The following is a 26,557-nucleotide window of genomic DNA, read 5'->3' on the forward strand; positions in this document are numbered from 1 at the left end:
GTCAAAAACCACAAACAATTGCAAATTGTTTCAGAATATTCCTCTGTACATCATTAATAAGGCTGGTGTATGTTTCCAGGCCCAGCACATTTGGGACACAGGGGAAGGGGTGGACTACAATCCGACTTAGGGGCGGGACTTAATATAAACGGCTCCTCCCTGTTGCCCTTTGCCCCTTGGAAATAAGCACGTGACTGAAGGGATGTCAGTGCTCTTCTCCCGTCTGCCTCCTTACACTGTGATCCTGTCAGTCCGAGCTCTGGCCCAAATGTCTCGCTCTCCCCCGACCGCGCCTCCCCCGCCGGGTCCTCTGCTCCCGCGCACCGTCCTGGGCACCATGGAGTTCGGGAGGCGGATGGACGCGAGGAGTAGCGGGGAAGTGGTGCGGGATTTCCTCGGGCGCGGGCATGAAGAGTTGGACACGGCGCTAATGTACGCGGAGGGAGAAACCGAGCGGATAATTGGAGGGATGCAACTTGGGTCACAAGGTAAACCGGTATAGAATGCCAGGCTTGTGCGTGTCAGGCCTCCGTGCTGAAACATGCACGTGTTTAAGTTTACCAATCACAGACTTCAAGGTGCGATGGGTGGGCGTGGCTTCAATTCGTAACGAGGCTTGGTGCGCTAAACAGGAGGAGCTGTTCTTGGAGCGTAGGACTTTGCTCGGGGGCGGGGCTTTTTTAGTCATAAAAGTTTTTATTTTTATTTAAAAGATTTCTAAAGTTATGAGAGAGTAGTCCAGATTAGGAAAACATGTTTTTACTTCTGAAAACTGTAATTTGTTCTTGGCGATATGAATCAGGGTTGCCGGGTCTAATCTTCAAAACCAGCCAAAGTCGGCTACAAAACCAGCCCAAAACTAGCCGAGAGTCACTTCAAAAGTAGCCCACAAATAGCACAAATGTGCAGTGAAAACAAGTCTATAAAATAAATGTATATGTGAAAACACGCCTTTTTCTAATTTTCACTGATTTGCAAATATTTCCATGAAGCAAAATGGGACAGATTCGCCCATCACAGCCTGGGCTGTTACTATTAGGGTTACTATTGATGCTACACGCCAATGTTATTAATAGGAAAACATGGAAGGCCGGTATTTTCTTCCAGAAAAGGTGGCACCCCTAGTTACTATAGAGGGGGCCCCAGGAGTTATATGGGGTCCATAAGGCCTAATACAGATACAATGACAATAAATATTGGTAAAACCGCTCTAGACATTTTGGTGGCCAGCAGATTTTTGCCACAAAATTGTCTGAAATTGGGAAAAGTCACCGGAAAATGTGAGAATGCTTATGAGGGACAGGATCCCAAAATCTGGTGACGCCCGACTTCTACCCCATCCTATTGCATGTTGGGTATTGTAGTCTTCCATTAAACTTGGCAGCTGGCAAGAACTACATAAATGCATTGGGAGACACAGGCTTGGCACATTAGGGCAAAAAACTTTGGCTGGTTTGTACTTTGGAAACCAGCCAAAGGCTAGGGTTGCCACCTTTTATAAAAAAAATTTACCGGCTGCTGGGTGCGGGGCCTCAAATGGGTGGGGCGTGACGTCAAAGGGGGCGGTGCCACGCAACGGAGACCCGCGGACGCTAGAAGAGGCAAAAGAAAAGGTAAGCCGAGGGCAGGCCGAGGGCTCCTTTTGATCTTATTACAAATTTACCGGCAGCTACATTGCCGGTAAATTTGTAATACCGGCCCCGGTGGGTGGCAACCCTACCAAAGGCCCAAAAAGTAGCCCAAAACCATACCTTGGCTAGTTTGTACTTTTAAAACCCGCCTGGCCTTTAAATTAGTAGCCCAATTTGGCTGATGGGAATGTAGTGTCTGCACTGTCTTACTTTATGGCAGGCATTCCAGATACATGTCCAGTCAGAGTAATTGTATCACAAGAACATTGTATATTTGCAACACTTCCCACAGGGGAGGTGTTTGGCTGATTTTACTGTGAAAGAACCAGGCTTGTCCAAGTGTGAGCAAATAAAGCTACAGATCCTGTACATAAATATGTATAAATATGTGGGGTAAAATTGGGCAAAATGCATATTTTGCTTTTCTAAATGGCCCTGAGAGCCCAGCTTGAAGTTTGAGATTTTGGATGGACACTCATTTGCTGTTCTAGTTAGTCTTGGAATGACCACTGAAACAGCAATGCTTTCACATGCCTTTAACCAACGGTGTAACGCTCCACCAGCCCCTCCACAAAAAATCTTAGGGGGGCCCAGCCCGCACCACGATCTACCGACCCCTCTTCTCAGGCTGCTTTTATTCACGTCCGCCCCTCCTCCTCGCCTACTAGTCTGCCTGCTCAATCAATGGGTGTGCACATTTTTGGGGTGTTAAAGTGAATATAGAGGATGCTGACCCCACGGTCTGGGCCTCCCTATCCCCAGGGCCCTCTTTACACTACAGGCTGTAACTAGGGTTACCACCCACAGATATTTTACCCGCATAGCCGGTAAAACACCTCCCGGGGCCGGTATTACATATTTACTGGTAATGTAGTTGCTGGTAAATTTGTAATACCCTTAAGATTAGCCCTTGGCCCGCCCCCCATCTACCTGACACATCTTTTATCTTCAAGGATTGCCGCTCCATAGCTCATCCTTAGGCTTTTGCGTGCAGTGCCCCGCCCCATCTCTATCATAACCACACCCCTTTGTCACTGCCACACCCTTTAGTCCACCCCCCCCTTCTGGCCGCTAAATATTCTTTTAAAAGGTAACAACCCTAGCTGTAACCTTGTTATGGGCTAAAGGGACATGACCAGATGTTGGATTTCAAGTACAACGGCTTGAACAGAGAAAGTGTGAAAGTCAGTTGGGAATAAATAAGGTTTCAGTCAATTCACTGCAGTGTAGCTCCTGACCCCATACAGTTATTACTATTACTACACTGTAGTCTGATTTCATCTCCTTCTGTGCGAATAGTGCTCCCCTTGAACAATCAAAAATACAGAAATATTTAATGTCTTAGCCAATAATTTGTGAGTTATTAGCCCAGGATCAGTATTTTACATACAGTATGTTTGTCTCTGACAGAGGAACAGGTATTCTTGTGACTTGAGGAATATGTAAAATCTATTTCATTGGAGGGTGCGAAAATGTTAAGCATCCCCAAGTTTTTTCCACAGGCCCTCTGGAGCATTTCGTTGTAATCAATGGAAAATGTTAAAGCAGGCATTTTCCCGAGATTAACTTGAAAAGCTGTGAGTAATGTAGTTTATTGTGGCAAGGCATTTTTGGGGAGACTTGTCGCCATGGTAGCAAATTTTCAATCATCATCCCTTAACCCCATACAGATAGCTAGAATCTCAGCAATAAGCACAGCAGGAATACTGCTTACAATGGGGATCAGATAGGATCTGTGCAGCCACTGGGACAAACTGCTCTTGTCATACAGATAGCTAGAATCTCAGCTGCCATAAAGCAGGACAGGACTGCTGCTTACAATGGGGATCAGATAGGATCTGTGCAGTCACTGGGACAGAATGTTCTGTTATACAGATAGCTAGAATCTCAGCTGCCATAAAGCGGGATAGGACTGCTGCTTACAATGAGGATCAGATAGGATCTGTGCAGCCACTGGGACAGAATGTTCTGTTATACAGATAGCTAGAATCTCAGCTGCCATAAAGCGGGATAGGACTGCTGCTTACAATGGGGATCAGATAGGATCTGTGCAGTCACTGGGACAGAATGTTCTGTTATACAGATAGCTAGAATCTCAGCTGCCATAAAGCGGGATAGGACTGCTGCTTACAATGAGGATCAGATAGGATCTGTGCAGCCACTGGGACAGAATGTTCTGTTATACAGATAGCTAGAATCTCAGCTGCCATAAAGCAGGACAGGACTGCTGCTTACAATGGGGATCAGATAGGATCTGTGCAGCCACTGGGACAGAATGTTCTGTTATACAGATAGCTAGAATCTCAGCTGCCATAAAGCAGGGCAGAACTGCTGCTTACAATGGGGATCAGATAGGATCTGTGCAGCCACTGGGACAGAATGTTCTGTTATACAGATAGCTAGAATCTCAGCTGCCATAAAGCAGGACAGGACTGCTGCTTACAATGGGGATCAGATAGGATCTGTGCAGCCACTGGACAGAATGTTCTGTTATACAGATAGCTAGAATCTCAGCTGCCATAAAGCAGGACAGGACTGCTGCTTACAATGGGGATCAGATAGGATCTGTGCAGCCACTGGGACAGAATGTTCTGTTATACAGATAGCTTTTATTTTTCTTAGCCAAATTGGAAACCAAAGCAAATCCCTGGGAGGGGAAGACCCTGAAGCCCGAGAGTGTGCGCCAACAACTGGAGACATCTCTTCAGCGGCTTCAGACTCCCAGTGTCCACCTGTTCTACCTGCACGCACCTGATCACCAGACTCCTGTAGAGGAGACCCTGGCTGCCTGCCAACAGCTGCACCAGGAGGTGAGTCTATTCAGTTGCTCTTATTATAGTACAGAGGGGGTAAATATTCTTTGGTCTCCTACACATTTATTTAGCACTGAAGTTGCTGAATTTAGTTTTTTGTTTGGCTAGAAAAATGCTCGGGCCTAGAGAGAGTTTTTCCTCTCTGCTCTTTGTTTAGGACAGTGCACTGCTTCAGAACGATACATGTAATGAAATATATGACTGTGGTCAAATAATAAGATGGTGTGTATGACTTTGCTGTCTGTGTTTATTGTCAGTCACACAAAAATTCTGTATTCTTTTCAGGGCAAGTTTAAGGAACTGGGACTGTCCAATTACGCTGCTTGGGAGGTGATGGAAATTTACTGCATTTGCAAACACAGGAATTGGGTGCTGCCCACTGTCTACCAGGTAATCCATTGAATTCATGGACAGATGCTATAGAGGGCATTGGGTTGTGAGTGTCTGCATTTTGGCCCCTGATTAGGCAATTATGGTGGGTAAAAAAAGCACAAAATCACTTAAATTGGTTGTTAACCTCTAAGTTAACTTTCAGTATGTTGTAGAGAGTGATATTCTGAGACAATCTGCAATTATTTTTTATTTTTTATTATTTGTGGTTTTTATTCAGCAGCTCTCCAGCATTTTTAGCAATCAGGTTGCTAGGGTCTTAATTACTTTAGCAAACCAGCATTTATTTGAATAAGAGACTTGGAATATGAATAGGAGAGGCATGAATAGAAAGGTGAGGAATATAAAGTAACAATAACAATATATTTGTAGCCTTACAGAGCATTTGTTTTTAGATGGGGTCAGTGACCACCATTTGAAAGCTGGAAAGAGTCAGAAGAAGGCAAGTAATTAAAGGCTGTAAATAATGAAGACCAATCGAAAAGTTGATTAGAATTAGCCATTCTATAAAATACTTAAAGGTGAACCACCCCTTTAAGGTAGCTATACATGAAAAGTTCTTCAAGAGGTCACCAAACGAATGGATCTCTCCCGGATATACCTACCTATCGGGCTGATCTAGGCCCAACAATTGGATTACAATACAGGCAGGCGGGTTGGACCGAGGGCTTCATTAAAGAACCAAAAACCAATTTTAAGCCTGCCTGATTGACATTTGCCCATTTATTTTTGGCCAGATATTGATTGCAGAAGCCCATTGGAGGGCCCCATACACCGGGTAATAATCTGACGACTTTTTTGCCAGCTTTTCCCGGCCTGTGAATAGCCGCCTTAAGTGTGCCATTGCACAAATGCACTGAGGAATTTGTGATTTCTTCTTTATTTCATTGTAATATCCTTTGGGTAAGCGAGAAAGATATAACTACAGGTGGTCATACACGGGAAGATTTAAGATGTCCATTTGGGCACTTGAGACTGATTCAGCAGTTTATCTGACCGTGTATGGGGTCCTCTTGCAGGCCCACCCGACAGATAATGATCACACAGGTTTGATTTTCCCATTGGATCAAGGAAGGTCTGCATCTGCTCATTTATTTGGCCCTTGATCTGACAGCTAGCATAACTTGGGCCAACTATTGGATCAGAACGATATTTCCCACCTCAAGTTTGGCACATCCGTGACAGATCCGCCCGTTTGACCAGCTTAAGAAATTTGAAGTATTGGGGAAATGAAACGGGGAAGTCAGATGGACAATGATTGCTTTTCGTGAAATAAGTGTTTGTGAGCTGTATCCACATTAGTCTCTGGTCCAGAGGAAACACTGAACATTGTGACCGGAAAACAAAATCTGTTTCTGTTCAAAGCTGACAGTGTGACCCGGTACAGTGTAACCCAGGACTCAGAAGGGCCGCTGGATATATCTATCCACTTGGTTTTGCTTCTTTTCCCAACACTGTCTCCTTTGTCTAGAACCTGCCTCATTCGCTGACAACTTCCCCCAATTTTACTGGAGATAAAAGGAATACATTGTACTCAAAACAGCAAGTAATGTAGGGATGGGTTAGAAAGAAACTGATTTTTATGTCTGTAACGTGTGCAATCTCTCTGTCTAACACAGGGGCCAAAACATTTCATCCTGAGCTCTGTCCCACAGGGAAACGATATTGGGTAGGAGATGTGAGATGCACTAGGTCAGTATGTATAATAGGGCAAGATAGACAGAACGGCAACATGTTAGCACTTATCTTTAGTGGCTCCAGGTAAAGTTTTTTGCACCGTGTTAGCCCGTTGAGAAAGTTATAGGGAAGAGCAGTTTTGATATGAAACATAACAAAAGTGGTGTAAAGGTGATACCTTTATTGGCTAACCAAGATGATAATCACAGCAAGCTTTCAGAACATTGCAGTTCCTTCTTCAAAACTGATTACAATGAAGCTCTGTTGGCACTAACATATATACACTGCATTTTGTTTGCAAAGAAGACTGTGAGGGACAAAAGGAGAAACAACACATAAGCATAATTTGTATTACAAGCAGGGACAGATTTACAGAGAGGTGGGTTGTGCAAAGTAGTCCAGACTAGGCACAAATTAGACCTACAGTGTGAAGTAGATAACGGATTCACGTAGTAGTTTGTTGTCTCCACAGAAAAAATGAATGTGTTTGTTGCTAGTCTTCGTTAGCCAATAAAGGTATATTTCCTCAAATGTATACTTATAGTCTTAAATATCCTTATAATGTACAGTACATTATCCCTTATAATACATGAGTGATACTCAGAGTTCCCTGTATAACTCAGCCTGCAGCCTTGTGTCTTTATATGGTCACAGAACAACCCCTCAGTGACTTCCAATAGCCTTATCATTTACAGTAGGGGGTACATTATCCCTTATAATACATGAGTGATACTCAGAGTTCCCTGTATAACTCAGCCTGCAGCCTTGTGCCTTTATATGGTCACAGAACAACCCCTCAGTGACTTCTAATATCCTTATCATTTACAGTAGGGGGTACATTATCCCTTATAATACATGAGTGATACTCAGAGTTCCCTGTATAACTCAGCCTGCAGCCTTGTGTCTTTATATGGTCACAGAACAACCGGTCAGTGACTTCTAATATCCTTATCATTTACAGTAGGGGGTACATTATCCCTTATAATACATGAGTGATACTCAGAGTTCCCTGTATAACTCAGCCTGCAGCCTTGTGTCTTTATATGGTCAGAGAACCTCTCAATCACTTACAATCCGTTATCAGTAACAAGTTAATTATATATATATATATATATATATATATATATATATATATATATATATATATATATATACACAACAGCCATGAATATCTTGTAAATTATATCCTTATAAACGGTGAGTTCTGATGTCATCAGTTATAAACGGTGAGTTCTGATGTCATTTCTGTCACATGACTAACTATAAAATGTGTGTATTATAATAAATAAAGTACCCCCAGTTGCAAAATATGAGGATATTAGAAGTTGCCTCGGAGTTCCATGACCTGTATAAAAACACTCTGCCTTCGGCCTTGTGTTTTTATATGGTCATGAAACTCCTCGATAACTTATAATATCCTTATATTTTACAAGAGGGGGTTCTTTATTCACTATATTTCCCCCTTTAGGGCATGTATAATGCAACCACAAGGCAAGTGGAGACTGAGCTTCTACCCTGCCTGAGGCAACTGGGAATGAGGTTCTATGCCTACAACCCACTGGCTGGTGAGTAATACAGACCTGCTGTTAATTTTTTTATCACTCCTGCATTTACTCATTGGAAATATTTTATATCTTTTTAACACCCCCCCTCCCAAAAGATCATCCATCTGAATCCATATATATAGCAGATTTGCATTTGAGGCCAGTTATAAAAATGTCTTTGTGTGTCACTGAAAAATAAACAGGGTTAATGTGTCTGGCCTTGAGCTGCAGATAATGGTTAGGACATTGCAACAACCCCAATGTCTTATCTGCACAACTCCCCTTATAAAACTCTGCTTCAACAGGGAATATCTGTGCACAAACAAATGCCCAATATAATTATATACCATTAGTATAGGGGGGATAGAGAATTCCTTATCTGCTCCTTTGTATTCATACCTGTCACTGGGAGCTGCCATGCTGATTTTTATCGCTCCCTGTGCTCAGTAGATACAGTTCCTTCCCTCACCCAGAGACAAAAACACAAAAGGTTGAATGTAGTGTATGGATATAGGACATGATAATGAACATATATTTATATAGTGCTAATAATTTACACAGCCCTTTACAATAATTAAGATAAGCCATTATAATAAACATGTGTTACAGAATGAGAGAGGAGGATCTGAGAGACCGGATCTCAAGACTTTATAATCTATTGGATCGGGAACAATAGACACAAAAGGTCTGAAAGTGATTAGAGTTTTTGGGAGGGGCCCCATTGTTAAAGACCATGAATGTCAGTGTTAAGTGCCGCTAGTCTCATGGGTCAGGGTCAATGGACTGATATCTAACCAATTCCACTTACACTGGAGTTTCCTCCCACTCTCCCCCATCTTCTAGCAATAAAGCCCCTGGCCTTCTTCACTTAGTGGAGCAATTTGGATTCTCCAGTAATAACTGTTATAAATCCCTACTGGTCCCCGTAGAATGACCAACTCTCCCCAATCAGAGACAAAGTTACATATTGTTAACAGTCATCACCAATCAGAATACTCTCATTTACATACTGATTGTTATTGTTGCACACTCATCTTATTTAATGGGTTTTGGACCTTTGGAGGAGCAGTGACCAGCTCCATGTTGTAGTTCCCACCCCTCTCCAACTATAGTCAGGTGATCCCACTGGTGTCTAATAAAAGGGCAGCCAAGTTTGGGAGTTTTACTTTGAAAGCAGCAAGTAAGTTGCAGGTAAAACTTAGTCCCTGTGTAAAATGTATAATGAAGCAATAGAATTCTTAATGAATCAGATAAAATTGAGCGTAGGACTGGCCAGATATGGGATGACTTTGAGGTAGTTGTTCAGCTTAAATATATTGCAATATATGGACAAACAATCCTTGTGTTGTTTAAAGGGTAAGGCATTTTTCAGTAGCAGTAGCACAAAATGTCTGTCTTAAATATATTGATAATGGGTTGAGTGCAGAGGACTCTTGTAATTGTGTGTTTGTGTATGTAAATGTGTGTATATATATATATATATATATATATATATATATATATATATATATATATATATATATATATATATATATATATATATATATATATATATATATATATATATATATATATATATATATCTCTGTACTGTTAGTGGTGGGGGGAGGAATCATGTGGCTGTGTAGGAGCCGCAAACTATATGAAGATAGAATTATTAAATAAGTACTAGTGAATAGTGACCATTGGCTTGTTTGACAGTTTTATATATAAATAACTGCCCCCCCATCATTTCATACCAGTGTTTTATTACAGACACAGTGCAGCCCCCCAGCATTACGACTGGCATAGAAATCTGCAGATTTAGACTGCTGTTACCAGGCTTTTGAGGGTTAACTGAATACAGGGAGTGCAGAGACAAGCTCTTAGAGCTTGAATGTGCTTTGATCCCAAAAACTTCTTTTAAACTGATACAGGGAGCTTACAGGGACTTACAAATGTCTAGCCCCATGTCAGATTTCAAAATTGAATATAAAAAAATCTGTTTGTGCTTTTGAGAATTGGATTTCAGTGCAGAATTCTGCTGGAGTAGCACTAATAACTGATTCATTTTGAAAAAAACATGTTTTCCGATGACAGTATCCATTTAATACCTGCTACTGGCTGTTTAAATCTGCCAATATCTCAGAAACCACTAAAACTAGTAGTTTGGGGGGGGGGGGGCGGACACATTTACATACTAATTTACATATTGTCTCTCCCTAAGGAGCACAAGGGAGGTACTGAGTGGGATACAGTTAGTAGGGAGAGTGTAGGTAAGTGTTACAGCTCTTTTACTATTTGTCTAGGAGGTTCTTACTCTGTAGGAGTCACACACTGTGTATAATGACAGTATTGCCCGGTAGTTATAGGCTTACGCTCAAACAGGTTTTAACGTATTCCAAAATTTGTATCTAATTCGGGGAGCTTCGTAGAACAGTTTTAATGGTTTATAATTTTCTAAAATATTTGTTGTTTTAGACTGAGTACCAGTCAGCAACCCTAGGGTGAAATGAATACATTAAGTGATCTACCTATAGTGCTGCTGAGCTAAATACCTGCTACTAGTTGTCTAGTTTTTAGAAAACACTAAAACTAGAAAGTTAATGAAAATTGCAAAACTGCTTAGAGGGCTTGTGATTAGTGTATGGGGGAGAGACACATTTACATACTAATTTACATACTGTCTCTCCCTAAGGAGCACAAGGGAGGTACTGAGTGGGATACAGTTAGTAGGGAGAGTGTAGGTAAGTGTTACAGTTCTTTTACTATTTGTCTAGCAGGTTCTTATGCTGTAGGAGCCACACACTGTGTAAAATAACAGAATTATTATGTAGTTATAGAATTATGTGAACTAACATTATAACTTGCTGTATAGCTTTCAATGTGTTCTAATCCCAACAACTGATTTTAAAGTGAGGCAGAGATTTTCTTACAACTGTTTCAAAACATAAGTAAACCTTAAAAATAAGTGAATATAAAATTGATGAGGGGGCTATTCTAAGCACTTATGCAATGTACATTCTTTATTTATTTTTTTAATGCCAAGATATTAAGGGATACATGTACAGTTACTATGAATGAATTTTGTTACAACAGCGCCACCTGCTGGTCAGTTTCCCACCAGTCTGACCAGCAAGTAGTCAAGGAAGTTGTCAGGAGAAAGAAAGAAGCTGATGTTCTTCTGCTTAGGAAAGATGTGAGAAAGGGTGTCCTACCTGTAGTGCTGCTGAGTAAATACCTGCTACTAGCTGTCTAAAATTGCTAATATCTCATAAACCACTAAAACTAGAAAGTTAATGCAAATTGCAAAACTGCTCAGAGGGCTTGTGATCAGTAAATACTCTATAGGTTACAATTTGCTTTATAATTTTTGAACAGTTTTAATAGTTTATGATTTTAGAATATTTTTAAGATATTTGTAGTTTTAGACTGCTAGTTCCAGTCAGCAACCCTGGGGTTTCATTAATACATAAAGTGCTGCTGATTTACTACTAGCTGTCTTAAAATTGCTAATATCTCAGAAACCAGTAAAAATAGAAAGTTAATGTAAATTGCAGAAGTGCTCAGAGGGCTTGTGATTAGTGTATGGGGGGGAGAGATAAATTTACATACTAATTTACATACTGTCTCTCCCTAAGGAGCACAAGGGAGTTACTGAGTGGGATACAGTTAGTAGGGAGAGTGTTAGGTAAGTGTTACAGCTCTTTTACTATTTGTCTAGCAGGTTCTTACTCTGTAGGAGCCACAAACGGTGTTTAAAAGCAGAATTAAGAAGTAATTTTACCTAATGTTTTCTAGTTTTGAAGATATTGTAAACCCAAGTAATGCGTTTGTGAACTGATGCAAATAACTACTTTGAGCAATTTAGTATTTCATATGTGACTGTGTAGGATCCCCACACTGTATAAAGATAGAATTATTAAATAAGTACTAGTGAATATAATGCCCATTGGCTAATCATGGATTTTGCTTGTTTGACAGTTTTAATATATAAATAAATTCCCCCTCCAGCATTTCATATCATGTATAGAGGAGTCCCCAGTGTTTTATTACAGACAGTTTGTAAATTTGTCTCTCCCCCATACACTGATCACAAGCCCTCTGAGCAATTCTACAATTTGCATTAACTTTCTATTTTTACTGGTTTCTGAGATATTAGCAATTTTAGACAGCTAGTAGCAGGTATTTACTCAGCAGCACTTACAGCACTATTAATGGCACCAAAGGGTTGCTGACTGGAACTAGCAGTCTAAAACTACAAATATCTAAGAAATTTATAAACTATTAAAACTGTTCAAAAATGGTTAAGCAAATAGAAACCTATTGAGTAAATTGTAATCTTTACTCAAGAGTTTAAGCATATAATTTCCCAATAATTCTGTTATTATACAGTATGTGGCTCCTACAGAAACAGTTATAAGAAACTCCCTGCGTCACTTTAAAATCATCTTTTGGGATTACAACACATTGAAACCTATACTGCAAGCTATAACATTATTTCACATACAATAATTCTATAACTACATGATTATTCTATCATTATACACAGTGTGTGGCTCCTACAGAGTAAGAACCTGCTAGACAAATAGTAAAAGAGCTGTAACACTTACCTACACTCTCCCTACTAACTGTATCCGACTCAGTACCTCCCTTGTGCTCCTTAGGGAGAGACAGTATGTGAATTACTATGTAAATGTGTCTCTCCCCCATACACTGATCTCAAGCCCTCTGAGCTCTTCTGCAATTTGCATTAAATTTCTAGTTTTAGTGGTTTCTGAGATATTGGCAGTTTTAGACAACTAGTAGCAGGTATTAAGCTCAGCAGCACTACAGGTAGGACACCCTAGGGTTGCCGACAGTCTAAAACTACAAATATTTTCGAAAATTAAAACTGTTGTAAGAAAGCACATTCAGGCTCTAAGAGTTCACTGTCTCTGCACTTCCTCCATTCAGTTAACCCTAGGGTTACTGACCCTCAAAAGCCTGGTAACAGCAGTCTAAATCTGCAGATTTCTATGCCAGTCATGTAATGCTGGGGGGCTGCACTGTGTCTGTAATAAAACACTGGGGACTCCTCTATACATGATATGAAATGCTGGAGGTGGAATTTATTTATATATTAAATATGTAAATTTGTAAGTGTAAATTTCTCTCTACAGGATAATGCGCCAAACTTGGTGGGTTAGCGGTTTTCCCACAATTCAAAAATAAAAAAAAAAGCTGATACCAAAATATATGTGCTACTGTTTTCTGAAACCACAAAAAGTTGGACATATTAATGAAAATGACTGAAAAAAGTCGCCAAAAGAAGATCAGCATTAAACCAATGTTTGAGAAAAAAAATTAGCAACTTTTTTTTGTTGCTTGCATCATTTTTATATTTCCTCAAGCTTGAAAATTATTAAATATTCTTATAAAACTACAAGTACCTTAGAAAGTGTTAAATAGTGGAAATTTAACATGAAACATTAAATTGCTCAAAGCAGCTCACAAGCACATTGCTTTGGTTTACAATAATTTTCAAATCTAGTAAGCAACTTATTGTCATCACTAGACATTATGTATAATTATTTCATAATGCTGCTTTTAAACTCAATTTATGGCTCCTACAGAGTAAGAACCTGCTAGTCAAATAGTAAAAGAGCTGTAACACTTACCTACACTCTCCCTACTAACTGTATCCCACTCAGTACCTCCCTTGTGCTCCTTAGGGAGAGACAATATGTAAATTAGTATGTAGATGTGTCTCTCTAAGCAACTTTTTCAATTTGAATACATTTTCTAGTTTCCATGCTTCCTCAGGTATTAGCAGTTTTAGACAGCTAATATCAGGCTTGTCGCCCTTACAGTCTCTGCGCTCCCTGTATTCAGCTGCTCCATAGCCTTTAATTAGAAGTATAAAACTGCAAATATCTAATAAAATAATACAATTACAAAACTACTCTACAAAGCTCTATGAATTAGTTTATATAAAACCATTTTGGGTATAAAGTATCTTTAAATCTGGACTGTGACATGTAACCCTTACAGGTGCATATAGTAATTTAACTTTCTCTCCCTCACGCCTTTAACAGCCATAGTTTAGCCCCCAGCATTTCATGAGAAGCACAGACATTTCCAGTTTTAGATGGCTATCCCAGTTGTTTGAGGGTCAGCAGCCCTAGGGTTAACTGATTACAGGAAGTGCAGAGACGTGAGGGCAGCAGATATTGTGACCTCTGAGGGCTTGTGATTAGTGTATGGGGGAGAGACACATTTACATACTAATTTACATACTGTCTCTCCCTAAGGAGCACAAGGGAGGTACTGAGTGGGATACAGTTAGTAGGGAGAGTGTAGGTAAGTGTTACAGCTCTTTTACTATTTGTCTAGCAGGTTCTTACTCTGTAGGAGCCACACACTGTGTATAATGACAGAATTATTATATAGTTATATGCTTAAACTCTTGAGTAAAGATTAAAATTTTCTCAATAGGTTTCTATTTGTTAAACCATTTTTTACCCATAAAGTGGATCACGTACCAGAGGCCTCCCCTTCAGACTAGAGGAAAAGAAGTTTCATTTAAAGGAACAGAGTAGGGGGTTCATCACAGTGAGGACAGTGAGGTTGGGGAATGCACTGCCGGGTGATGATTCAGTTAATGACTATAAGAGGGACTTGGATGATTTCTTGGACAGACATAATACAAAGGCTATTGTGATACTAAACTCTATAGTTAGTATAGATATGGGTATATAGAATTTAATTAAAAGTAGGGAGGGGTGTGTGTATGGGGCTGGGTTTTCATTTGGAGGGGTTGAACTTGATGGACTTTGTCTTTTTTCAACCCAATTTAACTATGTAACTATGTATGTAACATAACTTGTTGTATAGGTTTCAATGTGTTCTAATCCTGATAACTGATTTTCAAGTAATGCAGGAATTTTCTTACAAGTGTTTCAGAACATAAGTATACCTTAAAAACAAGTGAATACAAAATTGACGAGGGGGCTATTCTAAGCACTTGTACAATGTATATTTATTTTTTTATTCCAAGATATTAAGGGATACATGTACTGTTAATATGAATGAATTTTGTTCCAACAGCGCCACCTGCTGGTCATTTCCCCACCAGTCTGACCAGCAAGTAGTCAAGGAAGTTGTCAGGAGAAAGAAAGAGGCTGATGTTCTTCTGCTTAGAAAAGATGTGAGAAAGGCTTAGGAATACATGAAGTGTCCTACTTACAGTGCTGCTGAGTTTACTACCTGCTACTAGCTATCTAAAATTGCTAATATCTCAGAAACCAGTAAAAATAGAAAGTTAATGCAAATTGCAAAACTGCTCAGAGGGCTTGTGATTAGTGTATGGGGGAGAGACACATTTACATACTAATTACCTACTGTCTCTCCCTAAGGAACACAAGGGAGGTACTGAGTGGGATACAGTTAGTAGGGAGAGTGTAGGTAAGTGTTACAGCTCTTTTACTATTTGTCTAGCAGGTTCTTACTCTGTAGGAGCCACACACTGTGTTAAAAAGCAGAATTATGAAGTTATTATACTTAATGTTTTTTATTTATGAAGATATTGTAAACCCAAGTAATGTGTTTGTGAACTGATGCAAATAACTACTTTGAGCAATTTAGTATTTCATATGTGACTGTGTAGGATCCCCACACTGTATAAAGATAGAATTATTAAATAAGTACTAGTGAATATAATGCCCATTGGCTAATCATGGATTTTGCTTGTTTGACAGTTTTAATATATAAATAACTGCCCGTCCAGCATTTCATATCATGTATAGAGGAGTCCCCAGTGTTTTATTACAGACACAGTGCAGCCCCCCAGCATTACATGACTGGCATAGATATTTGCAGATTTAGACTGCTGTTACCAGGCTTTTGAGGGTCCGTAACCCTAGGGTTAACTGAATACGGGGCTGCAGAGATTCTGACCTAGAAAAGGTGCTGCTGAACGAAACCTTTATTAACTTAACCCTAGAGTTGCTGACTTTTAAATATCTGATGCTAGCAGCTGGAAAATGTCAAACATGCTTTAAGAATTGTTCTGCATCTGTTCACATACATTCATTTCATAGGCTTAGACTATCCATCATTTTTGCTGTCAAACTTAATCATAAGATATTATTTTTTTTTTATTTAAACAAAGCTTGTGGGTCCTTCTAAGTAACAACCTACTATACAAATAGTAAAAGAGCTGTAACACTTACCTACACTCTCCCTACTAACTGTATCCCACTCAGTACCTCCCTTGTGCTCCTTAGGGAGATACATGTCTCTCTCCCCCATACACTGATCACAAGCCCTCTGAGCAGTTTTGCAATTTGCATTAACTTTCTATTTTTACTGGTTTCTGAGATATTAGCAATTTTAGACAGGTAGTAGCAGGTATTTACTCAGCAGCACTTCATGTATTAATGGCACCCATGGGTTTAGCAGCTTAAAACTACAAATATCTTAATAAAATTATATACTATTAAAACTGTTCAAAAAATTTAAGCAAATAAAAACTTATTGAGTAAATTGTAATCTTTACTCAAGAGTTTAAGCATATAACTACCTGATAATTCTGTCATTATACACAGTGTGTGGCTCCTACAGAGTAAGAACCTGCTAGACAAATAGTAAAAGAGCTGTAACACTTACCTACCCTCTCCCTACTAACTGTATCCCACTCAGTACCTCCCTTGTGCTCCTTAGGGAGAGACAATATGTAAATTAGTATGTAAATTTGTCTCTCCCCCATACACTGATCACAAGCCCTCTGAGCAGTTTTGCAATTTGCATTAACTTTCTAGTTTTAGTGGTTTATGAGATATTAGCAATTTTAGACAGCTTGTAGCAGGTAGTAAACTCAGCAGCACTACAGTTAGGACACCCTTTCTCACATATTTCCTAAGCAGAAGAACATCAGTCTCTTTCTTTCTCCTGACAACTTCCTTGACTACTTGCTGGTCAGACTGGTGGGAAACTGACCAGCAGGTGGTGCTGTTGTAACAAAATTCATTCATAGTAACAGTACATGTATCCTTTAATATCTTGGAATTAAATAAATAAATAATGAATATACCATTGTTATAGTGCTTAGAATAGGCCCCTCATCAATTTTATATTCACTTGTTTTTAAGGCTTAGTTATGTTTAGAAACAGTTATGAGAAAATCCCAGCGTCACCTTAAAATCAGCTTTTGGGATTAGAACACATTGAAACCTATACTGCAAGCTATAACATTAGTTCACATAATTCTATAATTACATAATAATTCTGTTATTATACACAGTGTGTGGCTCCTACAGAGTAAGAACCTACTAGACAAATAGTAAAAGAGCTGTAACACTTACCTACACTCTCCCTACTAACTGTATCCCACTCAGTACCTCCCTTGTGCTCCTTAGGGAGAGACAATATGTAAATTAGTATGTAAATGTGTCTTCCCACCCCCCCCCATACACTAATCACAAGCCCTCTGAGTGGTTTTGCAATTTGCATTAACTTTCTATTTTTACTGGTTTCTGAAATATTAGCAATTTTAGACAGGTAGTAGCAGGTATTTACTCAGCAGCACTTAATGTATTAATAGCACCCATGGGTTGTTGACTGGAAGTAGCAGCTTAAAACTACAAATATCTTAAAAAAAAATTATAAACTGTTCAAAAAATTTTAAGCAAATAAAAAGTTATTGAGTAAATTGTAATCTTTACTCAAGAGTTTAAGCATATAACTACCTGATAATTCTGTTATTATATACAGTGTGTGGCTCCTACAGAGTAAGAACCTGCTAGACAAATAGTAAAAGAGCTGTAACACTTACCTACACTCTCCCTACTAACTGTATCCCACTCAGTACCTCCCTTGTGCTCTTTAGGGAGAGACAGTCACATGATTCCCCCCCAGATCTGCACCAAGGGACCCCCCCACTTACACTACAAGTCTATGGGGAAATGACATGGAATTTATACAATAAATAAAAATGATGAAAGTGCAGAATACAGGATTGTGATTGGTGCAGACTTTCCAATATGTAAATGAGTGTCACCCAGTGTTGGGTGCAGACCTGCTGCATGAAGAAATGATAATTCAGCAAATGTTTGGGTGACCCCTAAAACCAGGCAGATTCCTTGTTCACTCATAGGAGCTGTAGTTAGTGTGGGCTGAACCCCAATGTCTTATCTGCACAACTGTCCTTTTATATCCCCAGTTTTATACTTCTAATAAACAGCTATGCAGCAACCCTAGGGTTAACTGAATACAGGGAGTGCAGAGACAGTAAATTTTAGGCTGCAGACACTCTGATCTACACAAGGTGCTGATGAGCGAAAAGCCTGATACTAGCTGTCTAAAACTGCTAATACCTTAGAAACCATGAAAACTAGAAAATTCAAATTTCTTAGAAGACATGAGAGAAACACATTTACATAGTAATTTACATACTGTCTCTCCCTAAGGAACACAAGGGAGGTACTGAGTGGGATACAGTTAGTAGGGAGAGTGTAGGTAAGTGTTACAGCTCTTTTACTATTTGTCTAGCAGGTTCTTACTCTGTAGGAGCCACACACTGTGTATAATAACAGATCTTTTAATACATCAGGTCAGTTCACCAGAAATAAAGGTGTTTTCCAATTATTTTCTATTTGAGGCTTTTTTTCTAATGTTGAAATGTAAAGTCAAATTTTTTGCCTTTTACAGCAGCTCTTGGAGGGGGTTTTGCTGAGTCTAAACTTAAATTTTGGCAAAAATAAAAAATGGATGGCAATTCAAAAAAAAAGTATTTGTTTATGGGGAATAATTTGAAAACAACTCTACCTGAAAAAAGTGTTTGGAAGGTGAACAACCCCTTGAATTACACAGCACAGACTGCATTTCTTGAGCAGCAGAGATATTTCCAGTTTTAGACTGCTATTACCAGACTTTTACCACTTCTGCCTCCATGTATGTCTTGTTAAACTCTCTCTGTTGTGTGCCCCTTCCATGAAGTCAGAGCAGGTCTGGTTGGGCACAGAACTATATGTAGGGAAGTGCACTGGGTTGGGGTCAGGGTGACATTTTATTGACCCGCACTAGGGTTACTGACATTCACAAGCCTGGCTGAAAAAAAAACGAAAAACTTACAAAATGAGAAACCTGCGCTGAAAATCTTTCTGAATTAATCTTTTTTTTTCAGTTTGGAATACAGCGAAACCTCGATTTTAAGTTTCCCCGCATTTTACATTTTTTATTTGGGGTCCCACCAATTTATAATGAATTTCAATGGGTGCATTTCCCTGATTTTAAGTAATGTTTTCCTGGATTTAACATCAACAAAAAAACTGCTTTTTTGTCCTCTATGAATGTTATTATTAGTGAAATAAAGAGGTAAAATACTAACCAGATGTATATATTGCCAGGGTTCTGCCTGTAAATGGTCTATTGCAATTAGTGAGCCCCTTATACAGTCCTGCACCAATCACTTATTGTATGTGACTGACAGAGGGTCTTGCACATAGTGTAACATTAGCAATGTAATGTTTAACCCTTGTTATTAATTGAATATGGATAAAGTGCACAATAATAAAGTAGTATGTAGACTGGAGGCTTGTGATTACTTTTGCCAGTATGTAAACTAGTCCCACCTGTTATAAAATGAAAACTCAGCCCAAGCAGCAGTCCAAGGAAGATCACAAGACCTAAGAACAGAAAGTGGATCTCTGAGTGATCCTCTAAACATTTTTCCAATTGACATTAATTTTATGTTGCTTGTGGTTTCTATCACATTAGCAGTTTTAGGCTGCTAGCACCAGGATTTGAGAGCAACAGGCCCCTCTGAAGGTGAGTTGTAATGTCAGCAACCTCAGCTGTCTCTGTACTTCCTGAACTCCTGTTATTAGCAGTCTAAAACTGCAAAGGTCTGACAAACACAGTCTTGTGTGCTGATTCTCAGGGACTCTGTTCTGTGAGAGCCACATAGTGATGGAATTGGCTGGTGGATAAAAGGGTAAGTAAAGAGCTGAACTCTGGGAAACTAATGTTCTAATAGAATTACGTGAGATATATGAGGAACAGGGTGCACCAATGACCCTGCCACCAATTACAGCACATGTATATGGAGAAAATTAATTGATTAGAAATTATATAGTAAAATGGTCCAAACTGGTGCTCAGGGCAAAGATATTCGACCCACGTCGACCCTGAGTGCCGTAACCTAACCTGATACCAACCTGGGCTGCCACATGAATTTATATACTCGTAGGATACATGAGCTAAATGTGTGAGAATCATCAGTTTCCCCTTTTATGGGTCCTGCATGTAATATTCAGTGATTTCTCTGTGCAGGGGGGCTGCTGACCGGGAGGTACAAGTATGAAGATAAAGACAAAGAACAGGCCACATGCAGATTTTTTGGGAACAGCTGGGCAGAAACCTACAGGAACAGGTAGGGCCCAATTCTGGCAGTGCTATTGGATAACATACAAATATACCTTCATGGTGCAACAAGAATGAATTCCCTTTCCCTGCTGCTGTAATGTATATTGTATGGATGGGAACTGCTGCCTCCAGCAGGTATAATGTGGTACTGCAAGTCATATACATCATTTAAAGGGGACATAGACCCACCCACACAACTCACCCAATGCTTCTCTGCTCAGTTCTCTCACTCAATGTGACGGGAAAGATAGAACTGAGCAAAGAATCCTCAGGAGTCGCTTCCTGCAGCAGTACTCTTGTAACTGGACCTGTGATTCTTACACAGATACTGGAAGAAACATCACTTTGATGCAATTGATCTGGTGCAAAAGTCCCTGCAGGAGACATACGGGTCAGAGAAACCCAGCCTGACATCTGCCGCTCTCAGATGGATGTACCACCACTCAAAACTGCAGGTACAGTCACATATTACACTAAGGACTCTGTGTCACATTCATTTAACATGAGTCCAATAATGTAGCCATAAAGCAGGGCAGGACTGTTATACAGGTAGCTAGAATCTCAGCTGCCATAAAGCAGGACAGGACTGCTGCTTACAATGGGGTTCAGATAGGATCTGTGCAGCCACTGGGACAGAATGTTCTGTTATACAGATAGCTAGAATCTCAGCTGCCATAAAGCAGGACAGGACTGCTGCTTACAATGGGGATCAGATAGGATCTGTGCAGCCACTGGGACAGAATGTTCTGTTATACAGATAGCTAGAATCTCAGCTGCCATAAAGCAGGACAGGACTGCTGCTTCCAATGGGGATCAGATAGGATCTGTGCAGCCACTGGGACAGAATGTTCTGTTATACAGATAGCTAGAATCTCAGCTGCCATAAAGCAGGACAGGACTGCTGCTTACATTGCGGATCAGATAGGATCTGTGCAGCCACTTGGACAGAATGCTCTGTTATACAGATAGCTAGAATCTCAGCTGCCATAAAGCAGGACAGGACTGTTGCTTACAATGGGGATCAGATAGGATCTGTGCAGCCACTGGGACAGAATGTTCTGTTATACAGATAGCTAGAATCTCAGCTGCCATAAAGCAGGCCATAAAGCTGCTTACAATGGGGATCAGATAAGAGAAAATCATTTTCATACTTACTGAGATTTTCTTTTCTTGGCCATCCTTCCCTTTAACCTGAAGAAAAACACTAATGGGTTTATTCCCTCTTGATGGTAGCCCAGACATAAGGAAATAATGTTTTAGCAAAAGTATAAGATCCTTCCTGGCCCCATCAGTCTATTATAAAGCTAATAAAGGATAGGGAGGGCATGTTAAAGGGGAGGATGGCCAGGTAAATGTTTTCCTGGCCATCCCCCCATCACTAATGGGTAATACCCAAGCAATAGACATAGGGAGGGGAAATAAAACAACATGATGCTGAGAATTTAATCCAAAGAGAAAACAGAAGTTTGAGGCGATTTTAGTCAAAATTAAAAGTTTTGGATAATAAAATATATATATTTTCAAGATTTATTATATCCGAAGCTGGAAATAGCTAGAATACAAAATACTCCAGCTAAAAGCTGTCAAGGTCACGTAGAAGTCAATAGCAGAGGTCCCTTCAACCGTTTAAAGATGTTTGTAGCCTTCATGATGTTTTTTTTTCTGTGGGTTTCACGCGAAAACTCGATTAATTCAATCGATTCCAGTTTCTGGTTTTCGGGTTCTTCACTGATTCTCGTTTTTTCCATTCCATTTTTTTCTTTTTTTTGTCTATAGTTTTTCTCTAAGGGGGTTGTGGATGCACACCTGAGGCCAATTTCAAAAAGTTTAAAGCCCTGTCTAAATAATCCAAGTAAATATACAAGTGCATGTCATTTTGAAACAGGGTTTTTTTGTTACAAAGTTATGATCATAATATTAATAAGCCACCATACCACGTCAAGGTAAAACCCCACATGGTGGTCCCTAACTTATTTATCTTTAGTCATAGTAAAAAAGGAATATTACCTCTCTGTGTAGTAACAATTCTTTATGTAAATATCTCCTGTGCTTTGGTTCCAAACTCTGTAAAAACTCTAAATCCTCCCCCGCCAACTGCTGAGCGGCTTTTAAAAAAACCCAACGTCCCATTAAACACTTCTCTATGTACACACATTTAGACAGGGCTTTAAACTTTTTGAAATTGGCCTCAGGTGTGCACCCACAACCCCCCCTAGTTTTATAGTTTTTCTATAGCATTTTAATTTTTCAACAATACAAGAATGTAAAGGCTAGAGCAAGTAGAAGAGAGAGCAAGGAGTGAGCGGAGGGGAAGTTACCTAGCTGAGAATATTACACATATATTCCTACTGCATTCATAGTACTCTTCACTGATTTCATATGTTCCCCATATGGCTTCGAATTTATCTGGGCATCCACAGCCCCGTGGACTGCAGTATTGCCTTTTCTGCATAATAGAACAGTTGCAGGTAAAGGTGGCCATACACGGAGAGATCCGCTCGTTTGGCAATGTCGCCAAACGAGCGGATCTCTCTCCGAAATGGCCACCTTGAGGTGGGCAATATCGGGCTGATACGATCGTGGGCCCTAGGGCCCAACGATCGGAACCTATCGAACGGGAACGGGTGGTCGGATTGCGGGACCGCATCAACGAACAGATGCAGCCGTGATCCGACGGGATTTTTAGTCCCATCCGATCGAGATCTGGCCGACTTTCAGCCAGATCTCGATCGGGGAAGCCCGTCGGGGGGGCCCCCATACACGGGCCAATAAGCTGCCGACTCGGTCTGTCGGCAGCTTTTATCGGCCCGTGTATGGCCACCTTAACACAGTTTGCCTGGGGTCTCAGTGGTAGTGCTTCAGTGATAGCCAGTAGACAAAGGCTGGGTGACCGTATATTGGAAAGCGCTAGAGCATTTTCTGCATTTGCGAGAACCTCTCGCCAGAATCCCTGGACTATTGGGCACTCCCAGAAGACAAGAACGAATGTACCTACAGAATTAAGGCATTTGGGACACTGGTCTAAAACTCTGGGGTAAATCCTGGGCAATCGTTGTGGGGTAAGGTATTCTCTGTTAAGAAATTTGGTCTGTATGTACCTACCCTTGCTAGAGAAGTTGGGGCACTAAAGCTGGGGCATCTTTCCACCTCTCATCGTCTAGTTCTGCGATATCTTCACACCAATGTTGTCAATTGGGTTATGTCCGATTGCATCAATATAATATACATGTGTCTGCGGAGATATACCTCCAAGGTGGTATCTGTGATCACTAGTGGTCTTAGAGGAAACTGAGACTGAAAGGAATGTTTTAATTGAAAGTACCTAAACAACATATTTGCTGGGAGATTGAATTCTGAATTGTTTACAGTCCCCATTAGCTATGAAATCTCCTAATGTTTAACACCTGCCCATCTGGAAATGTCCGGCACTGAGTTAAAATGCGGGAGATGTTTGTTGTCCCAAATAGGGGTCCATTTGGAGCAGACCAATGCGTGTAGACCAGCTGGCTGGCTAGAAAGTATCTCTCAAAGTTAGGCAGGGCCAGTCCACCCCCGTTAGTGGGGCCTGAAGCGTCTGTAGGGCCAGTCTGGGTCATTCCCCTGACCATATAAAACCCCTTATAATCGAATCAAGTGTTTTGAACCAGGTTCGGGGAAGTGCTCTGGGTGCATTATGGAACACATCTAAAAATATTGGTATTAAAACCATTTTCGGCAAGTTAACTTTCTCGGGGACTGATGAGGGAAGATTTTGCCAAACCAACAGTCTCTCAGTAAGAACTGGGGAAATGTTCAATCATTTATACATGAGTTTTTTTCTTTAATCAGAAAACATTTGAGTTGTAAGTTCCTTCAAGGTAGAAAAAAAACCTTACAATCCTCTAAAACTCGACCTTTGATCCTTTGATAACTAACCCCCTAAATGTCCTATACATAGTGCTTACCTGTGTTTTCTTTCCCATCCAGGGGAATCTTGGAGATGCAGTTATCCTGGGAATGTCCAGTATGGAGCAGTACCTGCAGAACATGGCTGGGCTGGAAGGGGGTCCCCTGCTCCCACCAGTCGTTGCAGCTTTCAATGAAGCCTGGAATCTGGTCGCTCACGACTGTCCCAATTATTTCCGCTAAGTGAAACCCAAGCACTCGAGTAATGTCGCCTGACCTGAGCCCCCAACTGTTGATTCCCAGGGATTTGTACTAAAATAAACACTTTCAGTTGGAATGGGACCTGGGTGGGTGCAGCCTTCACAATGGAATCCCAGACCCATTAGTTGTTGATTATAAGATGAAAATCTCAATAAATAGTTTCTAATTATAACCCGTCTCAGTACATCCCCAACCAATGAACTTGGGAGGCTCATTTTAGGAAATGTTGTATTTTATGCAAATACAACAGTCTGTCCAGCAAGGGCACCCTGTCAGACTCCTGCACAACTTGTTCTACTACAGGTATAGGATCTGTTATACAGAATGCTGGAGTCCAGCGGGTTTCCAGATAAGACTTTTCTGTAATTTGGATCTCAATACCTTAAGTCTACTAGAAAATCATGAAAACATGAAATAAAGCCAATAGGCTGGTTTTGCCTTCAATAAGGATTAATTATATCTTAGTTCAAGTACAGGGTTCTGTCTTATTGATAGCACTTGAAATCCAGTTATTCTGTAATTGGGATTTATATAGAAAATAAATAAATTTTATATAGCAAATAAATTAAACATGAAATAAACCCAATAGGCTGGTTTAAGGATTAATTATATCTTAGTTGGGATCAAGTACAAGTTACTGTTTTATTACTACACAGAGAAAGGAAACCATTTTAAAAAAAATTTGGATTATTTGAATAAAATGCAGTCTATCAGAGACGCTTTTCCATAATTCAGTGCTTTCTGGATAACAGATCCTTTACCTGTATGGGGCACAGCCTGGCATTATGAGATACAGTATTTGGAGTTCCCTTTAGATATTTAACCTGCTTTGGGCTTTAAGGCAAATAGAAGGCCAATGGGCTGCTCAGTACAAAGAACCAATTCCTGAGTCGTTTCTCCGCCTCGTTTCCTCCTCCCTCATTGGGCTCTTTTGGAGTTAGGGTTCCCACCTTTTCTGGAAAAAAATACCGGCCTTCCTATATATTTTTTTTCCCTATTAATAACATTGGGATCACTGACCTTCCTATATATTTATCTTTATTCCCTATTAATAACATTGGGATCACTGACCTTCCTATATATTTATCTTTATTCCCTATTAACATTGGGATCACTGACCTTCCTATATATTTATCTTTATTCCCTATTAATAACATTGGGATCACTGACCTTCCTATATATTTATCTTTATTCCCTATTAATAACATTGGGACAGGTCTGGACGGAGAAACAAAATAGGCCCTGGCCAGGTACACAGAGGCCCAAACAGCCCCTTACCAGCCCAATAAATAGTGATTGCCTATGGAGACATACAGCAGCCCCTGTGGCATTTGCCTGAACCCACAGATTGCCAGTCCGGGCCTGCATTGGGATAATCATTTTTTACCGGCCAGGTGGCAACCCTATTTGGAGTCCATTCCTGATGTTTATTTGCAAATGGCTTCTCATTTGCTGCCCCTTCAGTAAAGCTGCACTGCCTGCCATGATTTCTCCCTTAGTCCCTACTCCTTCTGCTGAAAGTTCCGTGCCCCACTCTGTCTTCATTGAGTGCAGCTTCTGCTGGGAGTGAGTTCCCTGCACCCACTACCCCTTCAAGTCAGGACCTTATGTCTGCATTTCCAGCCCTGCGGCACAATCCCAATACTATATTTCTATTGCTTCTCTGCCTTTTGGTGAAGATCAAGTATCTGTTCTTATCAGTGGGTGGGATATCGCCCAGTAAAGGGAGGTATGAAGTCCCCATTCATTGGTGGAGCAGAGAGGCACTTGATCCTCTGTCCAAAGGCCCCAAATTTTAGATTTGAACTGGCACTTTCTTTTATGCACATTTGCTCCTTAGCACCAGCCTTTCAAGCAAAGATTTTTTATATTCTGGTTGCCTGGGGAGTCTTTGGGTCCTCCTTGGAGGACCATTGGTTATCCCACTGTCATGGGGGAAGGGGGTCTGACCACTCTTGTATCCTGCAGGCCT

The 26,557-nt window shown here is 40.3% G+C and overlaps 1 protein-coding gene and 12 non-coding genes across 13 annotated transcripts; 7 read left to right on the forward strand and 6 right to left on the reverse strand.

The window, feature by feature from the left end:
* The first annotated feature begins 167 nt into the window (after nt 1-167).
* Nucleotides 168-24,757, forward strand: akr7a2.L (aldo-keto reductase family 7, member A2 L homeolog). Its single transcript, NM_001096307.1, is given in 7 exon segments — nt 168-488; nt 4,254-4,441; nt 4,730-4,834; nt 7,980-8,076; nt 20,347-20,446; nt 20,765-20,894; nt 24,406-24,757. Coding segments are annotated over 7 exon segments (1,002 nt in total). The 5' UTR covers nt 168-268; the 3' UTR covers nt 24,568-24,757.
* On the forward strand, nt 10,313-10,369 carry LOC121395855. Its single transcript, XR_005962734.1, has one exon. It is a non-coding gene; the product is annotated as a U7 small nuclear RNA (small nuclear RNA).
* Nucleotides 10,784-10,840, forward strand: LOC121395853. The gene has a single exon (XR_005962732.1). It is a non-coding gene; the product is annotated as a U7 small nuclear RNA (small nuclear RNA).
* On the forward strand, nt 11,728-11,784 carry LOC121395835. Its single transcript, XR_005962714.1, has one exon. It is a non-coding gene; the product is annotated as a U7 small nuclear RNA (small nuclear RNA).
* LOC121395836 lies at nt 12,589-12,645 on the reverse strand. The gene has a single exon (XR_005962715.1). It is a non-coding gene; the product is annotated as a U7 small nuclear RNA (small nuclear RNA).
* LOC121395854 lies at nt 13,636-13,692 on the reverse strand. The gene has a single exon (XR_005962733.1). It is a non-coding gene; the product is annotated as a U7 small nuclear RNA (small nuclear RNA).
* On the forward strand, nt 14,379-14,435 carry LOC121395837. The gene has a single exon (XR_005962716.1). It is a non-coding gene; the product is annotated as a U7 small nuclear RNA (small nuclear RNA).
* On the forward strand, nt 15,483-15,539 carry LOC121395838. Its single transcript, XR_005962717.1, has one exon. It is a non-coding gene; the product is annotated as a U7 small nuclear RNA (small nuclear RNA).
* On the reverse strand, nt 16,190-16,245 carry LOC121395860. The gene has a single exon (XR_005962739.1). It is a non-coding gene; the product is annotated as a U7 small nuclear RNA (small nuclear RNA).
* On the reverse strand, nt 16,625-16,681 carry LOC121395839. Its single transcript, XR_005962718.1, has one exon. It is a non-coding gene; the product is annotated as a U7 small nuclear RNA (small nuclear RNA).
* On the reverse strand, nt 17,320-17,376 carry LOC121395850. Its single transcript, XR_005962729.1, has one exon. It is a non-coding gene; the product is annotated as a U7 small nuclear RNA (small nuclear RNA).
* LOC121395840 lies at nt 17,790-17,846 on the reverse strand. Its single transcript, XR_005962719.1, has one exon. It is a non-coding gene; the product is annotated as a U7 small nuclear RNA (small nuclear RNA).
* Nucleotides 18,534-18,590, forward strand: LOC121395841. The gene has a single exon (XR_005962720.1). It is a non-coding gene; the product is annotated as a U7 small nuclear RNA (small nuclear RNA).
* Nucleotides 24,758-26,557: the final 1,800 nt, after the last annotated feature.

Source organism: Xenopus laevis, chromosome 7L (assembly GCF_017654675.1).
Source record: "Xenopus laevis strain J_2021 chromosome 7L, Xenopus_laevis_v10.1, whole genome shotgun sequence".
Classification (NCBI taxonomy): Eukaryota; Metazoa; Chordata; class Amphibia; order Anura; family Pipidae; genus Xenopus; species Xenopus laevis.